A 23,807-nucleotide genomic window follows, 5' to 3' on the forward strand; every position below is an offset into this window, starting at 1 on the left:
CATGTAATAACTTAGAATACTGTCTAAGACTTGATGGATGCGCTGTCAATTATTCGTCATCTGTTAGGAACCTAGGTGTGCTATTTGATCGCAATCTTTCCTTAGAAAGCCACGTTTCTAGCATTTGTAAAACTGCATTTTTCCATCTCAAAAATATATCTAAATTACGGCCTATGCTCTCAATGTCAAATGCAGAAATGTTAATCCATGCATTTATGACCTCAAGGTTAGATTATTGTAATGCTTTATTGGGTGGGTGTTCTGCACGTTTAGTAAACAAACTACAGCTAGTCCAAAATGCAGCAGCAAGAGTTCTTACTAGAACCAGGAAGTATGACCATATTAGCCCGGTCCTGTCAACACTGCACTGGCTCCCTATCAAACATTGTTTAGATTTTAAAATATTGCTTTATAAATCCCTGAATGGTTTAGCTCCTCAGTATTTGAATGAGCTCCTTTTACATTATAATCCTCTACGTCCGCTACGTTCTCAAAACTCAGGCAATTTGATAATAACTAAAATATCAAAATTAACTGCGGGCGGCAGATCCTTTTCCTATTTGGCACCTAAACTCTGGAATAACCTACCTAACATTGTTTGGGAGGCAGACACACTCTTGCAGTTTAAATCTAGATTAAAGACCCATCTCTTTAACCTGGCTTACACATAACATACTGATATGCTTTTAATATCCAAATCCCTTAAAGGATTTTTAGGCTGCATTAATTAGGTAAACCGGAACTGGGAACACTTCCCATAACACCTGATGTACTTGCTACATCATTAGAAGAATGGCATCTACGCTAATATTTGTCTGTTTCTCTCTAATCGGAGGTCACTGTAGCCACCAGATCCAGTCTATATCAAGATCAGAGTGTCACTGCAGTCACATGGATCCAGTATGTATCCAGACCAGATTGTGGATCAGCACCTAGAAAGCCCTTACGAAAAATAACCATGGTTTTATTATAGTAAAACTGTAGTAACCCATGGTTTTTTGGCGTATTGACTGCCATTTGTAAAACCACAGATTTACTACAAATACCATGGTAAAACTATGGTTAATATAGCAAAACAATGGTTAATTTGTGGTTACCATGGTTTAACTACAGTAACCATGGTTTTTTGGTTTTATTTGTAGTAAAACCATGGTTAATTTTCGTAAGGGAGGACCTCTACATCCCTGAAAGACAGCGGAGACCAGGACAACTAGAGCCCCAGATACAGATCCCCTGTAAAGACCTTGTCTCAGAGGACCACCAGGACAAGAACACAGGAAACAGATGATTCTTCTGCACAATCTGACTTTGCTGCAGCCTGGAATTGAACTACTGGTTTCGTCTGGTCAGAGGAGAACTGGCCCCCAACTGAGCCTGGTTTCTCCCAAGGTTTTTTTCTCCATTCTGTCACCAATGGAGGTTCGGTTCCTTGCCGCTGTCGCCTCTGGCTTGCTTAGTTTGGGACACTTCATCTACAGCGATATCATTGACTTGATTGCAAATAAATGCACAGACACTATTTAAACTGAACAGAGATGATATCACTGAATTCAATGATGAACTGCCTTTAACTGTCATTTTGCATTATTGACACACTGTTTTCATAATGAATGTTGTTCAGTTGTTTTGACGCAATGTATTTTGTTTAAAGCGCTATATAAATAAAGGTGACTTGACTTGACAAGAACTGACATTATTTCAACCGTTTTTCTACGTTGAAGGTCGGTCATATGGCTGGGTACCATTACTAAATAAACAAACTAACACAAACAAATAAATACAGACAGATTACAGTGAACATCTAGTGAATAAATTAAGTGCAGAACACATCTTTCTGCTTTGTTTGTTAGTTGGACTTATTGCTTGAAAGCGCTGTTTACTTTAAATAATACATTTGTTGAGAAAAACAGTTCACTACTGATGGGTCACTCAGAATCAAAATATTGATTGTGCTGTTTAGTGGATGACGTCACGGCCCGGGGTTTCTCTCTCTGTGTGCTCGAGAGCGTCATGGCGGAGACCGGCTGCTGTAGGATTTACAGCTGAAGTATGCCTGCTATCCCATCTGTTTTCCCGGCTCATGGAATACGGAAAACTGCTTAGTGTTTAAACCCAAGGCACTCTTTACCGTGGAGAGGGAAACTCAGTAACCCATTTCTCAGATTAAAGTGTAAGACTGTTCTTGTGGAGTTCTTGAGCAACAGCGACTATCGTCAGAAGAGCCCGAGAGCGCACGGGCAGACAGGTAACATATAAAAACACCTTCAATACGACTGCACTCATGTGTACAACGAGATGGACCTTGCTAAGAAACCAACCCTGGCTGGGTATTCACTAGTATATGTCTGTATAAGGTTCGCGATGCTGTGTTTGGCAGCTTTAAGGGCTAATGAAAACAAACTGAGCGGCGGATCAACAGAAGCGCAGTGCGGGGATCAACAACAGCGCGATGAGCAGACAATATTACACTAAAACACCCGAAATACAGTCGGAACCTCCGATAATAAGACCAAACACACGGGTTCATCATTATTACTGTTTGTTTTAAGTGTTTAAGACTAGCCAGCTAAATTCAAATGAGAATGTCCCATAAAAATCTAACTAAAATTGAAGCTGCTCATTTAGCCTAGCATGCGAGATAACTAGCAAAACAAGCAAATAATATAATACATTCGGAATATTCTTTCAAATTATGGTTAAGTTATCACTAAAGTATTATTCTATAGTAGATTATGTCTTCGTTTACTCCAATAGCGTGAGTGTGTTAGCGACCGGTAGCCAAACAGCTAACACGCGCTTCTCTTAGCTGTAGCATGCTAGGCTAGGTTAGCCTGTTCTGCTACAACAGAAAGAGACCGATGAAAGATTTTAAATGTAGCGCCAATCCAGCACTGCTAGTGGGGCGAACGATCAAAACATAGTCTCAAAATGTGGTTTCATGGTGTAAAACATAATTTCAAGACCCGATAAACTTAATGACAACAGGAATTTGTAAACACTCCTTGATATAATGGTGACCCGACAGGTTTGCGCGCCTGTGCCCGAGCATAGCGCTGCTTTAGTTGGCCACGCAGCTCAGGAAAGTCCGTGGCTTTTTAGGCCTAAACGATAGAGGCCTCTGCGGTCAACATCACACTGATCTCCATCATCTATTAAACAGGGCTAAATATTTAGCTTTACATAAAATAGTTCTAAACGATTTTACGTGGAGACAACGTGATTTTAAGTAAGTTGTGACTTTATCTTTCATTGGTGTAGTGTTTTGAAGAGGGGAAGTAGCAAAGTAATCCTCTCTAAGAAGTTTACTCCAGCAATAATAGGACTACAATATTGAAGAATAAACGAATAATATAAAGTATATATGCAAAGAAATTAATGTCTAAAATGCACACTTGTATTCCTGCAACTGTGGTTTCTATAGCTAAGAAAACGCAGAGAAGTTTCTATTTAAATAGTTTTAGTGTAGCATTTCTGAAAACCAGATATTAAATTGGTTCAGCAGTTTTGCTTGTGTTCATCTGTTTCTTCTTTATACTGTGGTCTCCTGGAAATTATATGTTTACTGTCAAACATAAGATAAGTCACTTTGATTTAAACATTCAGTTTCTCTGAGCTTCTGTTCTTATAATTTGACATGTCTTTAGGTGAGCCGCTCTGAAGTGGCGCACACAGACTGCAAGGATCTCATCAGGGACTTAACTTTAATATTTGTTTGCGATGGATGGACGCAGTGAGGATGAAAGTGTCAGCAACAGCAGTGGGGAGTCCAGGTAATCAGAATACTTATCATTTTGATGAAAAAAAAGGTTAGTAAATCAGAAATAGTCATCTTGTTTTATTTTCATTTTCTTTCTTCTGTGAGATAAAAGATTTTAGGTAGAATATCTTCGCTTTATTTTCCATGCTGTAAAGCTGAATGTTTATTAATACTGTCCAGCTTCAGAAAAGACGTCCAGTGAAGACTGTTTCATAGATCATAATCATATCCATTTACTTTTGATGTGCCGCTTGCATCTGGTGTTGAGTGTTTGACAACAGGCTTTTTACATCAGACTAATGGTAACTTTTAGTTGTCAGTAACACAATGCAACTCATACATTCTTCCACTCAGGCTGTTTCTCCAGGCTTGTATTTGTCAGACATCCATGTTTTCAGTGTCTTTTTTTTTTTAACCTGCGATCAATGTTTTGGCTATTCCAGGTCATTATAGTGCTAAACATGTACTACGACTGGAAAGAGATAGAGAGTTTAAAACCAGCATTCAAATGTGCAAATGAGGTTCTAGAGGAACTGACTCATAGAAATGTTTGTGTGTGTCTCAGTAATTCAGATGATGAGTCTGGGTCAGGATCGGGCTCTGGCTCCGGCTCGAGTTCAAGCAGCAGCAGTTCTAGCAGTAGCCAATCAGGGAGCAGTGGCTCAGGAAGCAACTCGGATTCCGGAAGCCAATCAGACTCGGACTCGGAGAAATCCAAGGAAAAGAACGATCAAGAAAACAAAATCGATGGAGCAGCGGTAAGTTTCATAGAGCTTCTGTGTAAAAGTGTCAGATGCGTGGGGCATGATGATGATGATGATGATGAAGAACAACAAAGCCACAAACTGATAAGATGTTCTTTTGAATCTGTGGCGGTCACCAGAGTCTAGCTAATTCATGGGTAACACTAAGTAGGGACTTCACAGGGTTTTGGAACAGAACCTTTGTTTGTAAGTGTTTGAAAATGTCCCTGTTGGTATAACTCCTTGTTGTAGTTTTGGAAGTCCAATCCCAGTATCCTGACAGTGCAAAGGACAGCCATGCTCAGGAAACAACAGCTTCAACAGCAGCAGAGCTCCTCAAACACCGGTTCAGACGAGGTACTGCATGCTCTGCAGCACAGTCACTTAGTGAAAATTAACTCCAGATAAATGATCATAGATTTGCGAGTGCCTCTGGTCATAAGTATTTGTTGTGCTCCTGCAGGACTCTTCCAGTAGTGATGAGTCGGATGATGAGTCGAAGAGCAGGAGTAAAGGGTGAGTGTGCATCTGTTTGGAGTCGAAACATCCTGTGAGATTACACCCTCGCTCTGCTTCTGGTTAACATTGACTCTGTTCTGTGTGTAGGTCTGGTTCTGACTCTGACTCGGGCTCTGGTTCAGGAAGTGGCTCGTCTGACTCGTCAGCAGAGGAGCAGGAGAACAGCGACGAGTCCGTGTCAGACTATGAGCCCAGTCACAAAGTCAAGAGCAGAAAACCTTCAAACAAGTATGGTTTTCATATCAATCTGGGTTTACTACTGCTATTTTATGCAAGATTTTTTTTCACAGAAGTTCTCCATTGTTTAGTGTTTTTTCTAAGTCAACATGAAATATAAATTCACCTTTCCTCTCAACCCTTGTTCGTTGTTGGGGACCTTTTCGTCCACTAGGGGGTAAAGTTGAGTCTTATTTTGGCCACAACTTTCTCTGTGTTTGAGCTAATGGAATGATTTTTGGTGACAAATCTTATTTTGACCCATATTTTCGGGATGTTCGTGGATGAAAACATCCACTAAATTAAACTGCTTTAAAAATGTATCAGATAAATATTTTTTTCATTTTTTTTTTTTGCATAAATCTATTAATCAACCTCAGTCCTGTTCAAAACTACCAATTTTTTTTTTTAAATTCAAAGATTTTAACTTTTTAATTACCAAGTTCATAAATTATGTCACTGATTTGGGGAAAAAACACACACACAAAATCGCGTATTTTCAATATAAAAAGTGATTGTGGACTTGGATATTTTTTTACCTTTTTATCACAGTCTTGGGCATGTCAAAGATTAGTAACAAGATTGACTTTGATGCATTGTTAGTTTTTGTGCAGCATTAGATTCACATTTTTTCTCCCTAATTTGTTGTTGGTGGCTGTTTTTGCCCCATTGACTTCCATTATAACGACTTTTTTTTGATTGCAAAGCCATGACACCATATAATCATGCATTCTTGATTGTTTGTGGTTTTCCCTCTTGGGAAGAGGTAAAATTGTTTTATTTTTACAGTTGATCACTAGGTGGGATCATTAACCCTTTAGATGTGCAAAAAAAGGCTTTGTTTCTGGCTTGTATATTGAGTATAACAGCAAATTATAGTGTTTGTGTGTGTGTGAGATTCTTGAGTTTTCAAAATAATTTTGATTTGTCAATTTTTATTAAAGGTATAACTCAATTAAGTCTTTGCTGTTGGCCTATAATGAGTAATTGATTTTAATATCCACTAAACTCTCTTTTCCAACTTAAATTTCGTTTCTTCTGTACTATTTTTTGTTTTTTATCTGCAAATTTTCTGCACACATTTTGACTAAGCATAGTATACTTGGGCAGTGGAATTATTTATAGACGCACACTAAATCTTTGTCTACCCGAGAGGGAACTTTATTGAAAGAAAATCCTCAAAGCTGTGCCACTGCATCCAAACAAGCTGCCATCTAAACACATGTATCCTCCGCTCCCACTGCATCAATGCTTCCAAACGTGGTCGTTTTGGTCTTGTTTTTTTCACATGTGCCTCGACAGTAATGATTGGTGCTTGTGACTATTTTATTTAGTCTTCCATCACTGAATGAATCTCTGCTCATCTCTCAGGGCCAATGCCAGGAATGGGAGAAATATCAAAGCTCCTAAGAAGAAGCCCTCCCGCACCTCCTCAGATGACGAGGACGATTATAAAAAAGCTTTAGCGGGACCTCGGCGGCAGGCCACAGTCAATGTGAGCTACAAAGAAGATGAGGAACTGAAGACTGATTCAGATGACCTGGTGGAGGTGTGCGGAGAGGACGTCCCACCGCCAGAGGAGGACGAGTTTGAGACACTGGAGAGAGTTATGGAAATAAGGATAGGCCGGAAAGGAGGTGAGAACAAAAAAAATGAACCGTTTTTATATGTGGCAACTGTTCGTCGGCTGTTCCGTCTGTGTGACGTGAACACCTTATTGGGCAGGTCTGCTTAATGTGACAACACCGTCAGCTTGGGAGAACGGTTTAGAAGACCTATTATATGTTAAAGTGTTGTCTTGTTCTTGTTCAGCAACGGGGGCTGTGACCACAGTGTATGCAGTAGAGGCAGATGGGGACCCAAACGCCAACTTTGACCCCAACAGACAGCCAGGAGAGGTACAATACTTGATGAAATGGAAGAACTGGTCCCACATTCACAACACCTGGGAGTCAGAGGAGACGCTCAAACAACAGAACGCGAGGGGCATGAAGAAACTGGACAACTTCAAGAAAAAAGAGCAGGAGAAAAAGAAATGGTATGAATCATTATAGAAGCTTAATTTCCTATAGTTAATGTGTCTTAGATGCTGATTTGATTTTACGCTGTCACCGTAGGCTCAAATCTGCCTCGCCTGAGGATGTTGAATACTTAAACTGTCAGCAGGAGCTCATGGATGACTTGCATTCACAATATCAGCTCGTGGAGAGGATCATCGGTGAGAGGACGCTGCTTCCTATTGTCTTTGTTTTGGTCAGTTGTTGGGAGCGTTTATTGACTGATGTCTTAATCTTGCAGGACATTCGAATCAGAAGTCTGCCGCAGGTTACCCAGATTACCTGTGTAAATGGCAGGGGCTGTCATACTCCGAGTGCAGCTGGGAAGATGGTGCTCTCATTGCCAGAAAGTTTCAAAAGTGCATTGATGACTACATGAGTCGGAATCAGTGCAAAACCATTCCCTCCAGAGACTGCAAGGTAACGGGAGTCAACGCCGGTCATCTGAGCAAGTGACTCAAACCCCAATCACTGTACAACCAGTTAAATGTTTGGTTTCCTGTAGGTTTTAAAACAGAGGCCACGGTTTGTACCCATGAAGAAGCAGCCTCACTACATTGGTGCAGATGGATTGGAGCTGCGGGACTATCAGCTGGAGGGTCTCAACTGGATGGCCCATTCTTGGTGCAAGTATGTCCGCTTGGTTTCATCCTAATAGACATCACGCTGGTCTCATTGATGGATAGATTGCCACAGTCGTGAATGATTTAATCAGTTTCTTCATCACTCATACTCTTCTGCTTTCCCAGAGGGAACAGTTGCATCCTGGCTGATGAGATGGGTCTGGGCAAAACCATCCAGACTATCAGCTTCCTCAATTACTTGTTCAATGAGCACCAGCTTTACGGGCCGTTCCTTCTGGTGGTGCCTCTGTCTACCCTCACGTCCTGGCAGAGGGAGATCCAGCTCTGGGCTCCTCAGATCAATTTTGTGGTGTACCTGGGAGACATCAACAGCAGAAACATGGTACGACTTAAAAAAAAAATCTAAGAGTGTGCATTTCCTAGATGTCTTGCACACAAGAAGTGTAACGCCAGTCTGTTTGTTGTTCAGATCCGGACACATGAATGGATGCATCCACAGACCAAACGACTGAAGTTCAACGTTCTGCTCACTACATATGAAATCCTGCTGAAAGATAAGGTACAGCTTGAGTCGCAAGCGGAGTTAAAGGCAAACAATACATATTAATGTCTGTGTAAAAGAGAAAGGAATGTGTGTTCTAGCAGAGCAGACAGTGCATTATGTTTTCTCTTGCAGTCATTTTTAGGAAATGTGAGCTGGGCGTTCATTGGTGTAGACGAGGCCCATCGGCTGAAGAACGACGATTCGCTCCTCTACAAGACTATGATTGAGTTCAAGTCCAACCACAGGCTCCTGATCACAGGAACACCCCTCCAGAACTCACTCAAAGAGCTCTGGTCTCTGCTGCATTTTATTATGCCTATGAAGTAGGTGTCTCTTGTCGAATCAGTCCACTTTTGCTTTTCTTCTTTTCTTCACTTCAATGTATAGCCACAGAGTTTTTCAGTGCAGTGCTGCTATATGCAAGTGATCTTTTCATGTGGTATTTCGGTAGCTCTCGTGAAGCTTTGTGGTTTATTTAAACCGTCAAGGCCAAGTACTTTTGAGAGAAGAGTTAACCACATTCTTGTATTGGTGTAAAACAATGATGAGGCTGAATGAAGGGTTGATATAAGATGGCATGTTGGTAGATTTCACTCGTGGGAGCTGTTTGAAGAGGAACATGGCAAAGGCAGAGACTCTGGCTACACCAGTCTCCACAAGGAGCTGGAGCCCTTCCTGCTGCGCCGAGTGAAGAAGGACGTGGAGAAATCTCTGCCTGCCAAGGTGGAGCAGATCCTCAGGGTGGAAATGAGCGCGGTTCAGAAACAATACTACAAGTAAGACTGCATTTAGAGTAAAGTGATGAGTACAGTAGAGAGAGACTGCATCAGCATCAAATCTAAATGGATCTCTTTTTGCTTCAGTCATGTGATTACCGATTAGTCTTGTCATTCTATACTCTAACAAATTATTTTTCCTGAAGAAAAATCCAGCTATATAAGTCTAATTTTACAATTAAATCCCCATAGATAATTTTTCTTTTCTTGTTTAGGTGGATATTGACGAGAAACTATAAAGCCCTGAGAAAAGGCCCTAAAGGAAGCCGGTCAAGCTTCCTGAACATCATGATGGAGCTGAAGAAATGCTGTAACCACTGCTACCTCATTAAATCACCAGAGGAGGAGTTCTACAACAGACAAGAAGGACTGCAGGTGGGCTCTCATCTCCAGATAGAAAGCACTTAATTACAGAAGACACTAAACTAGAATTCCCTTAGTAAGCAGAAGATACCTATGTGACCGAATATTGAACGTTGTGATGCAAAAAGCTGAACTTCTGCTTAAGGGGCTTCATAGTTAAAGGTGATCTTCTCGCTGGAGGACAGTCTTGTGCTTTATATAACCACAGCTAACCCAAACCAGTGGCTCAGCATTGACTACATATGGATTGAACTGATATATTGTCTGCAGCACCTTATTCGCAGCAGCGGGAAGCTGATTCTTCTGGATAAACTGCTGGTTCGGCTGAAGGAGCGAGGGCACCGTGTGCTCATCTTCTCCCAGATGGTTCGGATGCTGGACATCCTGGCTGAGTACCTGAAATACAGGCAGTTCTTATTCCAGGTGAGGACCGGACTCTCTCACTGGAGATAAACGCACTGTTTGTGTCTCAGGTGTGACTTACAGAGGTGTTTGTGTTCACAGAGACTGGACGGGTCCATCAAGGGCGAGATGAGGAAGCAGGCTTTAGATCATTTCAATGCAGAGGGCTCTGAGGTGTGTGTGAAGTGACTGATTACGAAGGGTTAAAATACTCATTCTGGTGTCGATTGCATTATCATTGTAAAATAATAAAGTAGGCTTTTGGTTCACAATCTCTCAATGAATGGAAACTAATTAAATGTATGTTCTCCAAATGTAAAGTGTAATTTGAGGAAAGTTTGTAGATTTGGAGAGAAAATAGAAAAGTGGAGGTTTGCCGTTGTGTCTTGCAGGATTTCTGCTTCCTGTTGTCGACGCGAGCAGGAGGTCTGGGCATTAACCTGGCCTCTGCAGATACTGTGGTCATTTTTGACTCGGACTGGAACCCTCAGAACGACCTGCAGGCCCAGGCCAGAGCGCACAGGATTGGGCAGAAGAAACAGGTCCGCCTCCACATTAACTCCACACATTACATGCAGTGAAAACAAAACTTTCTACAAATATTTAGCTGATATATTGGAGTTATGTTATGTATGCTGGCTTCATTGCATTAATATTGATTAAGATTGCACATGAAATGGAAAGGGGGTATGAGAGAGGCCATGCTGTAATCGCTGTAGGTAAGTGTTCATTCAACACGACTCAAATATGGTCTTGATCAGCAGCAATATCAGTTTTTAAATGTTTTTCATATTGCAGTGAATTCTCTTATTTTGTTACAGTTTTGACATTTGTAATGTTTCATTGTAATCTGCTCTAACGTCATGTCTGACCGCTTCTGGGTGTATAATAATAGTAGTGCTACTAATTGATGATAATAATAATAATTCTACTGAAAAATCACAATCTTAACCTTTATCTCCATGTTGAAACCTTAGTTGGTCAGACAGCGATTCATTATTTTTTTTCTTGAATTGTGTATAAAAAAAATAATAATAATAATAATAATTCTGGAACGCCTGGAGACTGTGTTGTATATGGCAAGTTTTCAAAAGCTTAAAGGTGAATATAAATGAATAGTGCTCATAAACATCAACAGTGTTCAGTACATCACGACTTCATTTGCTCAGATTAATCTATACATTTATTCTTTGGAATTTAGTCTAGGCCCCTTCTTTTGATGTTTCTGTAATCTTGTCATTCAGGTGAATATATACCGTCTGGTGACAAAGAGCTCAGTAGAGGAGGAGATTATTGAGAGAGCCAAAAAGAAAATGGTGTTGGACCACCTCGTGATTCAGAGGATGGACACCACTGGGAAGACGGTCCTTGACACGGGTGCTGCTCCCTCTAGGTACAGCTGACAATATAACTCACAAATACAGGGTTTTATGTACATATATAATTTTTTTTTTTTTTTTGTGTGGAAATTCTGGTATGTGTGTAAATTTTTGATATATGCAATAACTGTTATTGTTTGATTCGTCTGCAGTTCTACTCCATTTAACAAGGAGGAACTGTCGGCCATCCTGAAGTTTGGTGCTGAAGAACTTTTCAAAGAGCCCGAAGGAGAGGAACAGGAACCTCAGGTCTGTGGGATTTAACACTGGGCTCAGCTTGTCATTTGAATGTGTTTAAAAGCAAGTGAATTTAAACCATTTGAGTGCAATAATCAGAGACTGTCTGGGAGACGGTTTGAGTGTGCACTTAAAGCCACTTCTGACACAGCGCGTGTGTAATGAACTGAGCTCTCAACTGGCTCCTTGTTTGCCTTAAATGGTGAAACACACACTTGTGTGTCAATGTCCTCTTTGCGAGTGTCCCTGTTGACGCAGTCCGTTATGTCCTAAATGAAAGTGAACCATTTAAAAAAAAAAACGAGTGTGTATCAGTATATAAGATCTTAATTCTAGTGCTTGAAGTTGTTGATGTAGGTTCCTTTAATTTGTTTCTTAGTTTTTTTTTGTCCTATAGTTTCTTTGTTCTTATTACTTAACATAAACCTGACTTAAAACAAAAACAACAGTATTGTGTGATATTTAAATGAATGAAGCAACTTCTGATTGACTTGTTGGTTGGTTTGGTAGGAGATGGACATTGATGAAATCCTGAAGAGAGCAGAGACCAGAGAGAACGACCCTGGACCATCGACTGTAGGAGAAGAGCTCCTCTCTCAGTTTAAGGTATTCAGTTAAACCTTACATCAGTCATCACCTTGCACCTGTGTGCTGGACCTTCTCAAGAGTCTACAGGAGGTCAGTCACATGATTTACACAATGCTTGCTCCGTCGTGCAGGTGGCTAATTTCTCCATGATGGAGGAGGAGGAGATTGACATGGACACCGAGAGAGACGATAAGAACTGGGATGACATTATCCCAGCGGAGCAGCGGAGGAGACTCGAGGAAGAGGAGCGACAGAAAGAGCTAGAAGAGATCTATTTACTGCCTCGCATGAGGAAGTGTGCTAAACAGGTCAGCCACTCACTAATGGCAAACGCTTGGGTTACATCATGAGCTATATTCATTTTATACAATATAATGTCTCCCTGGTTCTTTGTACTGTTTTCATGTCCTTTTTTAATTTGTGATGACAGTCCAACTTTAATGGAAACGAGGGCAGACGCAGCAGGAACAGACGATACTCTGTTTCAGACAGCGATTCTGGCTCAGACAGGAAGAGGCCCAAGAAACGAGGAAGACCTCGAACTATTCCAAGAGAGAACATCAAGGGTTTCACTGATGCGGAGATACGAAGGTAATGCACATTCAACACGGAGTGAAAATCAGTGATAAAGGTGTTATGTGTTTAATTATTGGATAATCTGGTGAGAATTCACTGTGAAATGTATTCACTGATTTCCCTTCACACCATATAGATATAAAGATATATTCTAATGTGTTAATCCAATAATTCAAGATACTTCAATGTGAATTTTTTTTAAATGGATTCTGTTTAATATAAAACTTGTTTATTTTTCCACACAGGTTTATCAAAAGTTATAAGAAGTTTGGTGGCCCTTTAGAACGGTAGGTATCTTTATATTTGGTACCGGCTGCCCTTGGCCTCTGGTTGATGTGAGTGTCTGTGTATTACAGACTAGACGCTATCGCTCGCGACGCTGAGCTGGTGGATAAATCAGAGCATGATCTGCGGCGGCTGGCTGAGACCGTACATAACGGCTGTTTGAAGACGCTAAGAGAGAACCCCTGTGGACCCGAACGAACCTCAGGCAAGAGCTGCACAAGACCACACTGACCCATTACTGAGGAGTCTGGGTAAACCAGGGCCTGCATTTGCGACTGGATTATTGTGTGTTTTGTGCATTTTACTCATTCCACAATAATCCTCAATTCATGTCATCCTTTTCCACCTGTGATGTACATGACCTACATGAAAAGCACATTTAATTGCATGGGTGCAGTTGTAACATTTTGGACGTCATTAAACTGTGTGAGCTAGACAATAGTAAAACTTTTGCACTCCGATCAAAGTGAAGAAATTTGTCCTAATATGAAGCGTTTGGGATTGGAAATCCCCCTTTTTAAGAAATACATTTTGAGGCCTAACTTGATCCCAGGAAACGCATGAGAGGAGAAAATTGTTAGCCTGAATGCAATGTAAGTCGATATGGATAAAAGCGTCTGATAAATGCATACATTTATTTAGATTTTAATTGATTTATTGTGTTCTGTGCTGGATCACATCAGGAGGCAGGCGAGGGAAGGTGAAAGGACCCACCTTCAGGATCTCAGGGGTCCAGGTCAATGCTAAGCTGGTGATCTCTCATGAGGAGGAGCTGGCACCATTACACAAGGCCATCCCCGCTGACCCCGAGGAGAGGAAGAGGTACATTCACATTCACATGAGTTCAGAGCAATCCATGCAACCCTAGTCTGATTTCAACAGTTTTGCTTTTGTTAGTGTTTGTCTCGGATGTCTTTTGCTTGACTTTGCTGCAGCAGCATTACGTTTTTAACCTGCATTTTGTCATTAGAGACAAAGCAGTCTTAAAGGCCGTGTTGCAGGGTTAATTTTTCAACAAATTTGTGCAATTTGCTTGTTGGTTATAAACATTTAAACCGTTATTCATTGTATTTTATGTTGCTGGGTATCACAAAACGAAATATAATACGAAAAAGAAGGTAAGGATTCTCCTTTCCCCCACAATGCATTGCATTACATCACGTTGTGGAGAGAATTTACCAAAGCCTGCCTTGAGAAAATTGAGAGTGACTAGAGAGAGATGAGTAGTAGACGAGAGTATTCAGATAGCGCAGATTATAGATAAAAACTTAGATATAGATAGATAGACAGACAGATAGATAGATATCGACCAACTGCGACCCAAACGCCCTCACTTCCCTACAGCACAAGCTTTCCAATGCAGTTTCCATGGGACAGCACCACCCACACAAGCACCTGCCAAACACAGCGATTTATACGTTTGCAACAACATTTTCACCGGAGGAAGAGAGAAACGCTTAGAAACGTCCATAAAGCTAGCATGATGCCTTCTATTTCTAGATGACAAAGACAAAGTTTATCAGTTCTAGGACACTATGACAAAGGTTACCGGTACTTATCTGAACTAACGTCATGATCACCGCCACTAGATATAAAGAAAACGTAGATTTTTCACTCTGTGCTATTTAATGACAGTAAAAATAAAATGCGTGTCATTATTGTGCACTGCTGCTCGTAGACTAGCTCCAGTGCTCATTGCTGCGATGCTAAATGTTAGCAACTCAGCAGGACACTTCAACTCTTCACTCATTCTCCTCAGACCATGCATTTAATTAGCTTTGACGGACATCAGTTCTTGGCAATTCCTCATTTGCGCTCTCACGTCTGGCTTGTTCGAAATTATACGCCTGTGGGTCATCGCACATGTTGACGCTTGCCACCTCTTCCTCATCCCAGTTTTTATCGCAACGTTACATTGTCCTAAAATAGTTTTTTAATGTGTACCACTTGCATAAAGACTGCGTAAGAATTCATTTGGACAACTTTTAAAAGTGATTTTCTCAGTATTTAGATTTTTTTCGCTCCCTTAGATTTTCAAGTAGTGGTATCTGAGCCAAATGTTGTCCTATCTTAACAAACCATACATCGATGGAAAGATTATTTATCAGCTTTCAGATGACGTATAAATCTCATGTTTTCCGAAAATTATCACTTAAGACTGGTTTTGTGGTCCAGGGTCAGATTTGATACTTTGTGAGGCCAGAGAAATGACTTAATTCAAGCTTTTTATTCATTACATATTTTTATATTTATAGGTATATAATCCCATGCCACTCAAAGGCAGCTCATTTTGACATTGAGTGGGGTAAAGAGGACGACTCCAGCCTGCTTATTGGGATTTATGAGTACGGTTATGGCAGCTGGGAGATGATAAAGATGGACCCAGACCTCAACCTCACACACAAGGTGCAGAAACACTTGGAGAAACAGTGGTGTTTGATTAATATGCCATCACACTCCTCTGTTCTTCTGATTATGTATGGCATTTAAACCATAAATCGTTACAAAACTGGTTGCAGCTCCTTCCTGATGATCCTGACAAGAAGCCACAGGCCAAACAGTTGCAGACACGAGCCGACTACCTCATCAAATTACTGAGCAAAGACCTGGCCAAGAAGGAAGCACAGAAGCAGGCCGGCACAGTGAGTCACGCAGATTACACACTGCACAACAACACTCGGTTCACTAAAAGCACACGCAAGCAACAAACAGTGTAACTTATAACTATAACGTTGTCTTGTGAACCGCTCATACATTTTCAGTTGCTGTTCTGTGATCACACACCATATTGATCATACAATACAATCACTGATGTTCCTTCGGCTCACAATCAGGCAAATTCACGCAAGAGACGACCACGGGGCAAGAAGAGTAAAGCGGTGAAGCCCAAGATGGATGAGGTGACTAACAGTCTGTCTTCTGCGCCGCCGTCAGATAAGAGCTCTGAAGAAGAGGATGAGAAAGAGGAAGAGGAACAGGTTTGTGTTGCTGTTATAGTGCAGGTGTACCATGAGAGGGGAGAGACTGTTATCTTTATGCTAACAACTTTTTGAAAAGCCTATTAACTCCTCGAGCAGTGATTGTCAACCTCGGAGGCTTCGTTCACAAGTGGGCCGTCAGATGGCTTAAGATTTATTATGTGTCAAAAAGCTATTAAGTTATTTCGGCTATTAAGATAAAAATGGACAATGTTGCTTGATTCACTCCTTCGACAACTGTGTAATGTTTATTTAGGAATCAGGTTTCTCACAGTTTTGAAAGACCTAGATATATTAACAATTTAGAAAAATGAGATTTCTGGACCATGGACATTAGTCAGATCTTTAAAAAAAAACTCAATGAATCTACAATTTGTGAGTGAAATACTTTTGAAAACCTTATCCCATGAAGTAGAAAAGTTATAAAAATGCATTACTGAACCTTGAAGAAATAAATTCAGTTCTTGAATCTGAAACTACTGAATTTAATAGGTTTTTCTATTGAAATATTGTGTTGGAATTTGGACAATGGGTCAGAGTGAATGCCTTCGAGTGAAAAGATTGAACCGCTGTCCTCCAGCGTTCATTGTGTTGTCATCAAACTTGACACTGTTCAAACCTTTCTATCCGAAGGTTATTGAAATCTTTTTGTTCGGCTGTCAAGTGAAAACCATGCCTTAGTTCTGTGGTTCTCATGTATTGTACAGTGGCATAAAGCCTCCGATGCAAGGCCTTTAAACATCCTTCTTTGTGTGCTACTTTCCCACTTAGACTTGGTTTCTTTATCATTCTGTAAGATCAGTCCGTCTGTATTTGATTTGTGATTTTTGTGTTTTTCCAGGAAATTCCTCCAGTTAAGCTTCCCAACAGGAGAGCACGTGTGTCAGAGCGGCCGGTAAAGGAGGAGGAGGAGGACGAGGAGGATGAAGAGTCTGATGAGGACGAGCCTGAGGATAAAGAGCCCGATGAGAAGGACATCATGGAGAAAGTGGTCAAAAAAGAGATTAAGAAGGAGAAGAAAGAGGAGGGTCGGGACAGCAAAGAGAGGGAACCAAAGGAGAAGGAGATGAAGTCAGATCCTGAAGAAGAGACTCCTGCAGAGAAGGTCACAATGATCATAATCACACAGCTCTTACATCCTAGTGTCGTCTTTGTCTTCGTATCCAAATATACAACATTTGCATGAGTTGTTATTCAGAAGGCGTTGACTGTGTTCTCAGGCTGTAGAGGTGAAAGCAGAGGTGAAGAAAGCTGATACCCCGGTGCACACGCCCACCGGAGGAGATGCTCTTCCCCTGTCTGACGAGTCTGAAGAACTGGACCAGAAGACCTTCAGCGTGGTGAGTCTGTGGCGTCTCCCTGAACGGCCAGTGAGATGATAACCCTGTCGACTTCCTCTTTGCTGAATATCACTGGAAACTAAAGGGTTGGATTCTGAAGCATTTTGTCGTATTTGCTTTTAATCCAAACCTTTCCTCAGAAAAGTATTCAGATAACTTGGCTACAGAGCTCATTTAATTTTTTTAATAAAATGAGATTTAAGACAAATTATAAATTAAATGTATCATTTAACTGTTGCTTGGACAAAATGCGGCACATTTCTTTTTGAAATTGAAATATAACACTATAATATACTGCACTAATATAGCACTTGTATATCATTTAGTGCTACAACGATGTGTCGACGACATCGATTACGTCGACTACAAAAATACGCTGATGTGCGTGAAATGCGTCGACGCGTCACACTGTTTGTTTACATCTCGCGTAATGGCTAACTGGGAACGGAGAAAGTTGCATTCTATCACAAAAACAGAGACCACTGTTATCAAAAGTATGGGAATACTTTAAACAGAGGACAAATAAAATGGTCCTTTGTTCCCTTTGTAAAACCGATATGGTGTACCACGGCAGCACAAATGCGATGCGAGAGCACCTCAGAGGAAAACATCTTGACAGTCTCCGGTGTTACGGTTTAACTGGTTACCGTGTGATCTGGTGACCAACTTCCTGGTTCAGGTCTGATATTCTTGCCCTTGCGGCATTCTGAAAAGTTGAGATGTTTTTAACTCGAAGCGGTTGCGGACACGCCTGGAAAAAACGAGAGCGTCACCGCGTCGCTTACATTATGAGCGCGCTTATTATGCGCCTACATTGGAAATAACCAGGCGGCAAGGAAGTCGACGGGAAGTTGAAGTCGGCCGGGTGCTGCCATCTTTTAGCAGAACTTCACTTGCGTTAGCATTCCCATTGACTCCCATTCATTTTGGTGTCACTTTGACGGCGAATAACTTTACATCTTTTCATCACATTATGGCCCCGTAGAAACAGTTTTTGTAAAATAGGCTAACGATTGCGTCATAACCACTCGACTCTGTCGCATTACCGTACAGACAGGAGGAGAAGCTCGCAGGCAATTAACTTAATATGGCGTACTGGTGTTACATTTTAAAATACTATACAAAATAATTAATCATAATACTTACTCCTGCTCACTCACGACAAAGAACTCCCCGCTCAAGCTCGCCGTCTCTGCAAGATTAACGATGGCAGTTTGCACGCACAGCCATTTAGAAGATTAACATCTGTCAGACAGGTTGCTGACGTCGTCAAGCTTCGTTTGAGTCTGCACGTCAGAAACGGAAGCTTCACTTGTCTCAATTGAGTTCCAATGGGGTCGCTGTGTCCATTTCTTTTACTGTCTATGGAGATAACGAACTTGAGCGCGCAATAGACGTGATATGTGAACGGCCCCTTAAAAGAGAGCGCGCCGCGAGACAACAGACGCAGACCACCGAGCTACCCCGAATCAGCTCCAGATCTCTGGAAACCATGCTAAACCATAGCAGAACCCTGACTACATTTTATGGTTTGTGATGCTAAAGAACATTTCATGATGTCTCAGACAACTGTAAATTTGTGTAAATTTTGTTTAATTATAAATGCAATCATAAACTCATATTTACCATAGTAAAATAATTTTCTTTGCCTCTTTATTTTATACTGTAAACACTTCAACCACATTGGTTGAAAATGAATAAAGGCTGAAATATTATATTAGAAGTTGTACTTATATATTTTTTTGTAAAGTTATCCAAAGGATTCATTAGCTAATTAAAAAAAGAACATTAGATTAATTATTTATTGTAATAAAAATAATTGTTAGATTATTCGACAGAATAAATGATCGTTAGTTGCAGCTCTAATATCATTGCTCTTTTTTTGGTTTTGATTGCTTCTGTTGTCCTCATTTGTAAGTCGCTTTGGATAAAAGTGTCTGCTAAATGACTAAATTTAAATATAATGTAAATGAACATAACAAAACTAAATTGAAATGTTAAAACAAGCCCCAAATCAAATAAGTTACACAAAATAAATCTCTTCATATAAACTAAATTAGGCTTTGTCTGCTCTTTCCATTTAAAATCAGAGGCACTGGATTTTAATCATGATCCAAACACCGATGCTGCATACATGCAACATGAGCAGATTTTAATCTAAATCAGACTGTTTAATTAAGAAATTTGCAGCAAAAACAGAGTAATTTGACTTCAGTTTTGTGAAACTATATAAAAAAATATATCTGCATGAAACGGAAACAGCGAACAATTTAAAATGCATTAGACAGAGGCAAGATGAAGAGAAAAAATACCATCTAAGCTCTTCTAAAGACAGTAAGTTCCTCTCAGACAGATATTCATATAGTCTCTTACCCATAAATGAGTTGCGATTGATTAGCATCTCAACCGATTTTAATCGTCTCGTATTCGAATACATTTTCATCCGGCTCGCAGTTAATCGTTACATCCCTACTCATTGTGTAATTGGCACAGGTGTGAGCTGATTGCGTCTGTGTTGTGTGTTTGTCAGTGTAAGGAGCGCATGCGTCCGGTGAAGGCAGCACTCAAGCAGCTGGATCGTCCGGAGAAGGGTCTGTCCGAGCGCGAGCAGCTGGAGCACACACGCCAATGCCTGATCAAGATAGGAGATCACATCACCGAGTGTCTGAGAGAATACACCAACCCCGAGCTGATCAAACAGTGGAGGAAGTACGGCCGTCTTATCACAAGCTTAGAAGCACAAGATATAAATGAAGGTTAATACTGTGTTTATCAATACCTGGTTTATTTCCACATTCCAGAAATCTGTGGATATTTGTTTCCAAATTCACCGAATTTGATGCAAGGAAGCTGCATAAACTGTATAAACACGCCATCAAGAAAAGACAAGAAAATGCTCAGGTATGGACACATTATTTTTTAAAGATTCTCTGTTATGTTAGGTTTTTTTTAGTGTCCATTGCTGTAGTAATATTATTTATGTTTTTATCTTTGCAATATGATAAAGTGTGTGATGTTTGTTTCATTTCAGGCGGTGGAGCAGAACACTAGCTCTGTAAATACACCAAGCTTTAAACATGCAGGTATGTCTGCTCTCTGTTTTGTGATTAACATCCATGCATATTGCACATCTGATCTTAAAGTCTCATAAGTTATAAAAATCACCCTATTTTCTAACCTTGTTTTATTGTGAGTGATCTGATGTAACAGCATCTCTCTGGTGACTTATGCTGTAATCATTTATGTAATCTTCTTAAACCGCTTTTTTAATACAGACTGCTCTCATTCAGATCTGCTTCTGTCTAGTTAACAACCGATGGATGAACCAAGTCTCTTTCCTATGTTTTTTCTCTTGGATCTGTTGCTGCCGCAGCTTTAATGGTGTATGGATCATGCCACACTTCTGCTCATCTGTGTAACACTGAATGCTGTTGTTTGTGCAGATGTTGAGCGGATCAAGGAGTCGCAGCAGGACGACAGCAGCAGAGACAGCTACAGCTCTGACAGACATCACTCATCTCGCTACCATGAGCACAGTAAAGATCGGCACGCTGGAGACCCGTACCGAAAGAGCTCCGACCCCAGGAAGAGACCCTACTCCTCCTTCAGCAACGGCAAAGACCACCGAGAGAGAGAGCAGTACAGAGAGAGAGGAGAGCGACAGGACAGCAGGTCAGCACACACACCTTTACTCTACAAATGTGCTTAACGTTAGCAGTGGCTAGTCACTGCTAAAAATGCAGATGGTTTCAGTTTGTGAATGGGTGATTTGTATGAAGCACATGACATGCAGGAATAAACCGATATCGTTGCTACTAATGAATTTGTTCCCTCATTTTAGTTAAATCTTTGCTGTTTTTTTTTTACTCACAATGTACCTAAAATGAAGGTGCATGTGGACAAAGTTAGATTGCAAAAAGTTTGCTTCATTATGAGCATACATTTGAAGCATGTATATAAATGATGTTGAGGACCATTTAGAGAGACAAAATATCATTGGCCAATAAATGCTTAAAATTACATTTGCAAATAAAATTGGCATTGGACAGTAGCCGGGTTTCCATCCAAAGTTGCGAATTTAACTTGTGCCCAAAATTGAAATATCCCCAAAACATTTGCAAACGAGCACCGTTTGAAACAGTTGCTTCCTGGTAAACTGTCACTATATATATATATATATGTCAATCATACCATAAAATGATCATAACCAAGATCGGTCCGCTGGTTAGTCAGGATTTACCGTCCCATAGCCCAAAGTCACATGACTTTTTGATGTGCTAAGAGGAATTTATTCACAAAATGCATTTGCGTCAAAAACCATCTCAAGCTAGCATCAACACTTTTGCAGATTTAGGCATTTTTCTGTGAAAGTCAGTGTTTGCATCACTGGATTCTGATGCAATACTTCAAAATTAATAACATGTAATAACATGCTAATAACATGTTTTTTTCTGATAATTATAAGTTTCATATTTTTTATTATTGGTCTTTCCTTAAAGGGATAGTTCACACCCAAAAAAGTGAATTCTGTCCTCATTAACTCGCCTTCCACATGCTCCAAACTTTAATTTCTTTCCTCTGTTGAACATGAAAGAAGATAATTTGGAGAATGTTTAGCCACCGACTTCCATAGTATTTTTTTTTCCATACTTTGGAAATCATTGGCTACCATTACAGTTGAATTTCTTGAGCACTAAAAGAGAATTTGTAGCGTTCTAAGCCTTCATTTTGAATTTCAAGTTGATTGTTTTGTGAGTTAAAGGTAATTCTTGAGTGTATGGTCACCTTTTGCTTCTGTAACGTGTCTGATTGGCTGATTCTGCAGATACTACAGCGACAGCAAGCACCGGAGGCTGGACGAGCACCGCTCCGGCAGAGAGCACCGATCAGAGAGCAACTCCAAGGACAGGACGCACTCCGAACACCGCTTCCACTCGGAGCACCGCTCTGCCTCCGACTACACACATCACAAATCATCCCGGGACTACCGCTACCACTCAGACTGGCCACGCTCGCCCCGAGACCAGCGCTCCCCATACGACTCTCGCTCGCCCCTCGGACACCGCTCGCCCTTCGAGTACTCGTCTGACCACAGAAGCACACCCGAACAGGTCTGGAGCGGCCGCAAGACATAACACTGTCCACTCTCTGATTAGCCATAGACACACCACACACAGGAGATGCCTTAGGGGACTGCTGGCCGCTGCACTGGGGCTCCGCGAGTGCCACCCTTTCCTACTCACCTTACAGGAAACACAGATCACATATTTTTGTATTTAAGAGTTCGCTGCATTCTTTCGTAGCTGCTGCAGAGTAATTTTTTTTAATTATTATTTTTATAAATTGACTACTTTCCTTTTGGTTTTCTGTTTAGTGTATTTTTTTTTTTTACTTAAAAACAAAAAAAGAATGAATCCATGTTTCACTGTCCGTGCGACACTGGATCCGGACACACAGCCGACGCAGCTTATTTAAGAAGTGATGAGTGAAAGGATGGTACAAACGTGTGTGGTCTCGATCCGCTTGAGGGGTCTCTGTTCTGAAGGACTGGGGTTCACCTTCCTAAGTACCTCGTTTACAGTGTTTTGTGACCATTTTGCCCATTTTTATCTGTAATTTTTCTTTCCATCATGCTTGAATTATTTAAATCTGTCTTGGCTGTAAAATAATCTGGACTATTTTTTAGTGCGCATCAGATAATGTCACTTTTTCACATTGTACTACTGTAAATTATTGTATAAAGTAAATCAAATGGGCTTTTCTCAGGCTGGTATTTTTTTAACTATTTCCCCATCAACTCAGGCTATTTTCTCTTTTCCTTGTTTTTTTTTTGACGTTTCTTAATCTCAGTAGTTTTGAATCATGATATGGGGTAATTATTCCAGGTGTATTCGTTCTGTAGGATCGTTTGGTTTGTTGATCTCTTTTTTTTTTGGTTTCTCTCTATTTGTAAGTGAATTGGCCTCACTTTATAAAAGCATCATGTCAAAAAATACAAGCTGTGTAACAAAAAAAGGACATGAAAGGCTCGATCGTAGCTAGAGGCACTTATGAGCTCTCCTTAGAACATTTCCATGATAATCTTTCCTCTTGTTTTCTATAAATGTTGGCAATAATGTAATATTTTCTATGCAGCCCGAGTGTTTTTCTGATGACTGGCCGGAGTCAGTCAGAATGCTGTTACAGGACATACTGATGTATATAGATCTCGCTCTATATTTCAAATCCAAATTTACACTGAAAATGCATGGATTTTTAAAGTAATTGTTTTATATAATTGTTTATAAAGTCATTAAACTCAAATCACTGTTTTCACCTGTAATCTGGCTTTAATGTAATTTAGTGTGCTTTCAATGATTCAGAAGCTTTTCGTGCTGAGGTGGGTTGCTGTTTGTCTGTACCAATGAATACAAACTTTTCAAAACTGGCTTCTTTTTGGGTAAACTTGACAAACTGCCACTAA

General features: G+C 40.5%; 1 protein-coding gene across 1 annotated transcript; it reads left to right on the forward strand.

Moving 5' to 3' along the window:
* The first annotated feature begins 1,981 nt into the window (after positions 1-1,981).
* LOC113053982 (chromodomain-helicase-DNA-binding protein 1-like) lies at positions 1,982-23,666 on the forward strand. Its single transcript, XM_026219165.1, has 37 exons — positions 1,982-2,245; positions 3,645-3,770; positions 4,323-4,515; positions 4,753-4,857; positions 4,964-5,016; positions 5,107-5,247; positions 6,607-6,872; positions 7,048-7,273; positions 7,353-7,453; positions 7,534-7,712; positions 7,798-7,922; positions 8,042-8,258; positions 8,346-8,435; positions 8,553-8,743; positions 9,008-9,196; positions 9,412-9,571; positions 9,830-9,982; positions 10,064-10,135; positions 10,354-10,503; positions 11,206-11,354; positions 11,493-11,589; positions 12,088-12,183; positions 12,297-12,473; positions 12,596-12,756; positions 12,987-13,028; positions 13,098-13,231; positions 13,710-13,848; positions 15,282-15,432; positions 15,546-15,668; positions 15,861-16,004; positions 16,846-17,109; positions 17,225-17,344; positions 19,875-20,053; positions 20,146-20,245; positions 20,376-20,427; positions 20,788-21,016; positions 22,170-23,666. Exons 2-37 carry the CDS (start codon positions 3,718-3,720, stop codon positions 22,477-22,479), a joined length of 5,331 nt encoding a protein of 1,776 aa, XP_026074950.1. The 5' UTR covers positions 1,982-2,245; positions 3,645-3,717; the 3' UTR covers positions 22,480-23,666.
* The last annotated feature ends 141 nt before the right edge of the window (positions 23,667-23,807 follow it).

Source organism: Carassius auratus, chromosome 35, assembly GCF_003368295.1.
Source record: "Carassius auratus strain Wakin chromosome 35, ASM336829v1, whole genome shotgun sequence".
Classification (NCBI taxonomy): domain Eukaryota; kingdom Metazoa; phylum Chordata; class Actinopteri; order Cypriniformes; family Cyprinidae; genus Carassius; species Carassius auratus.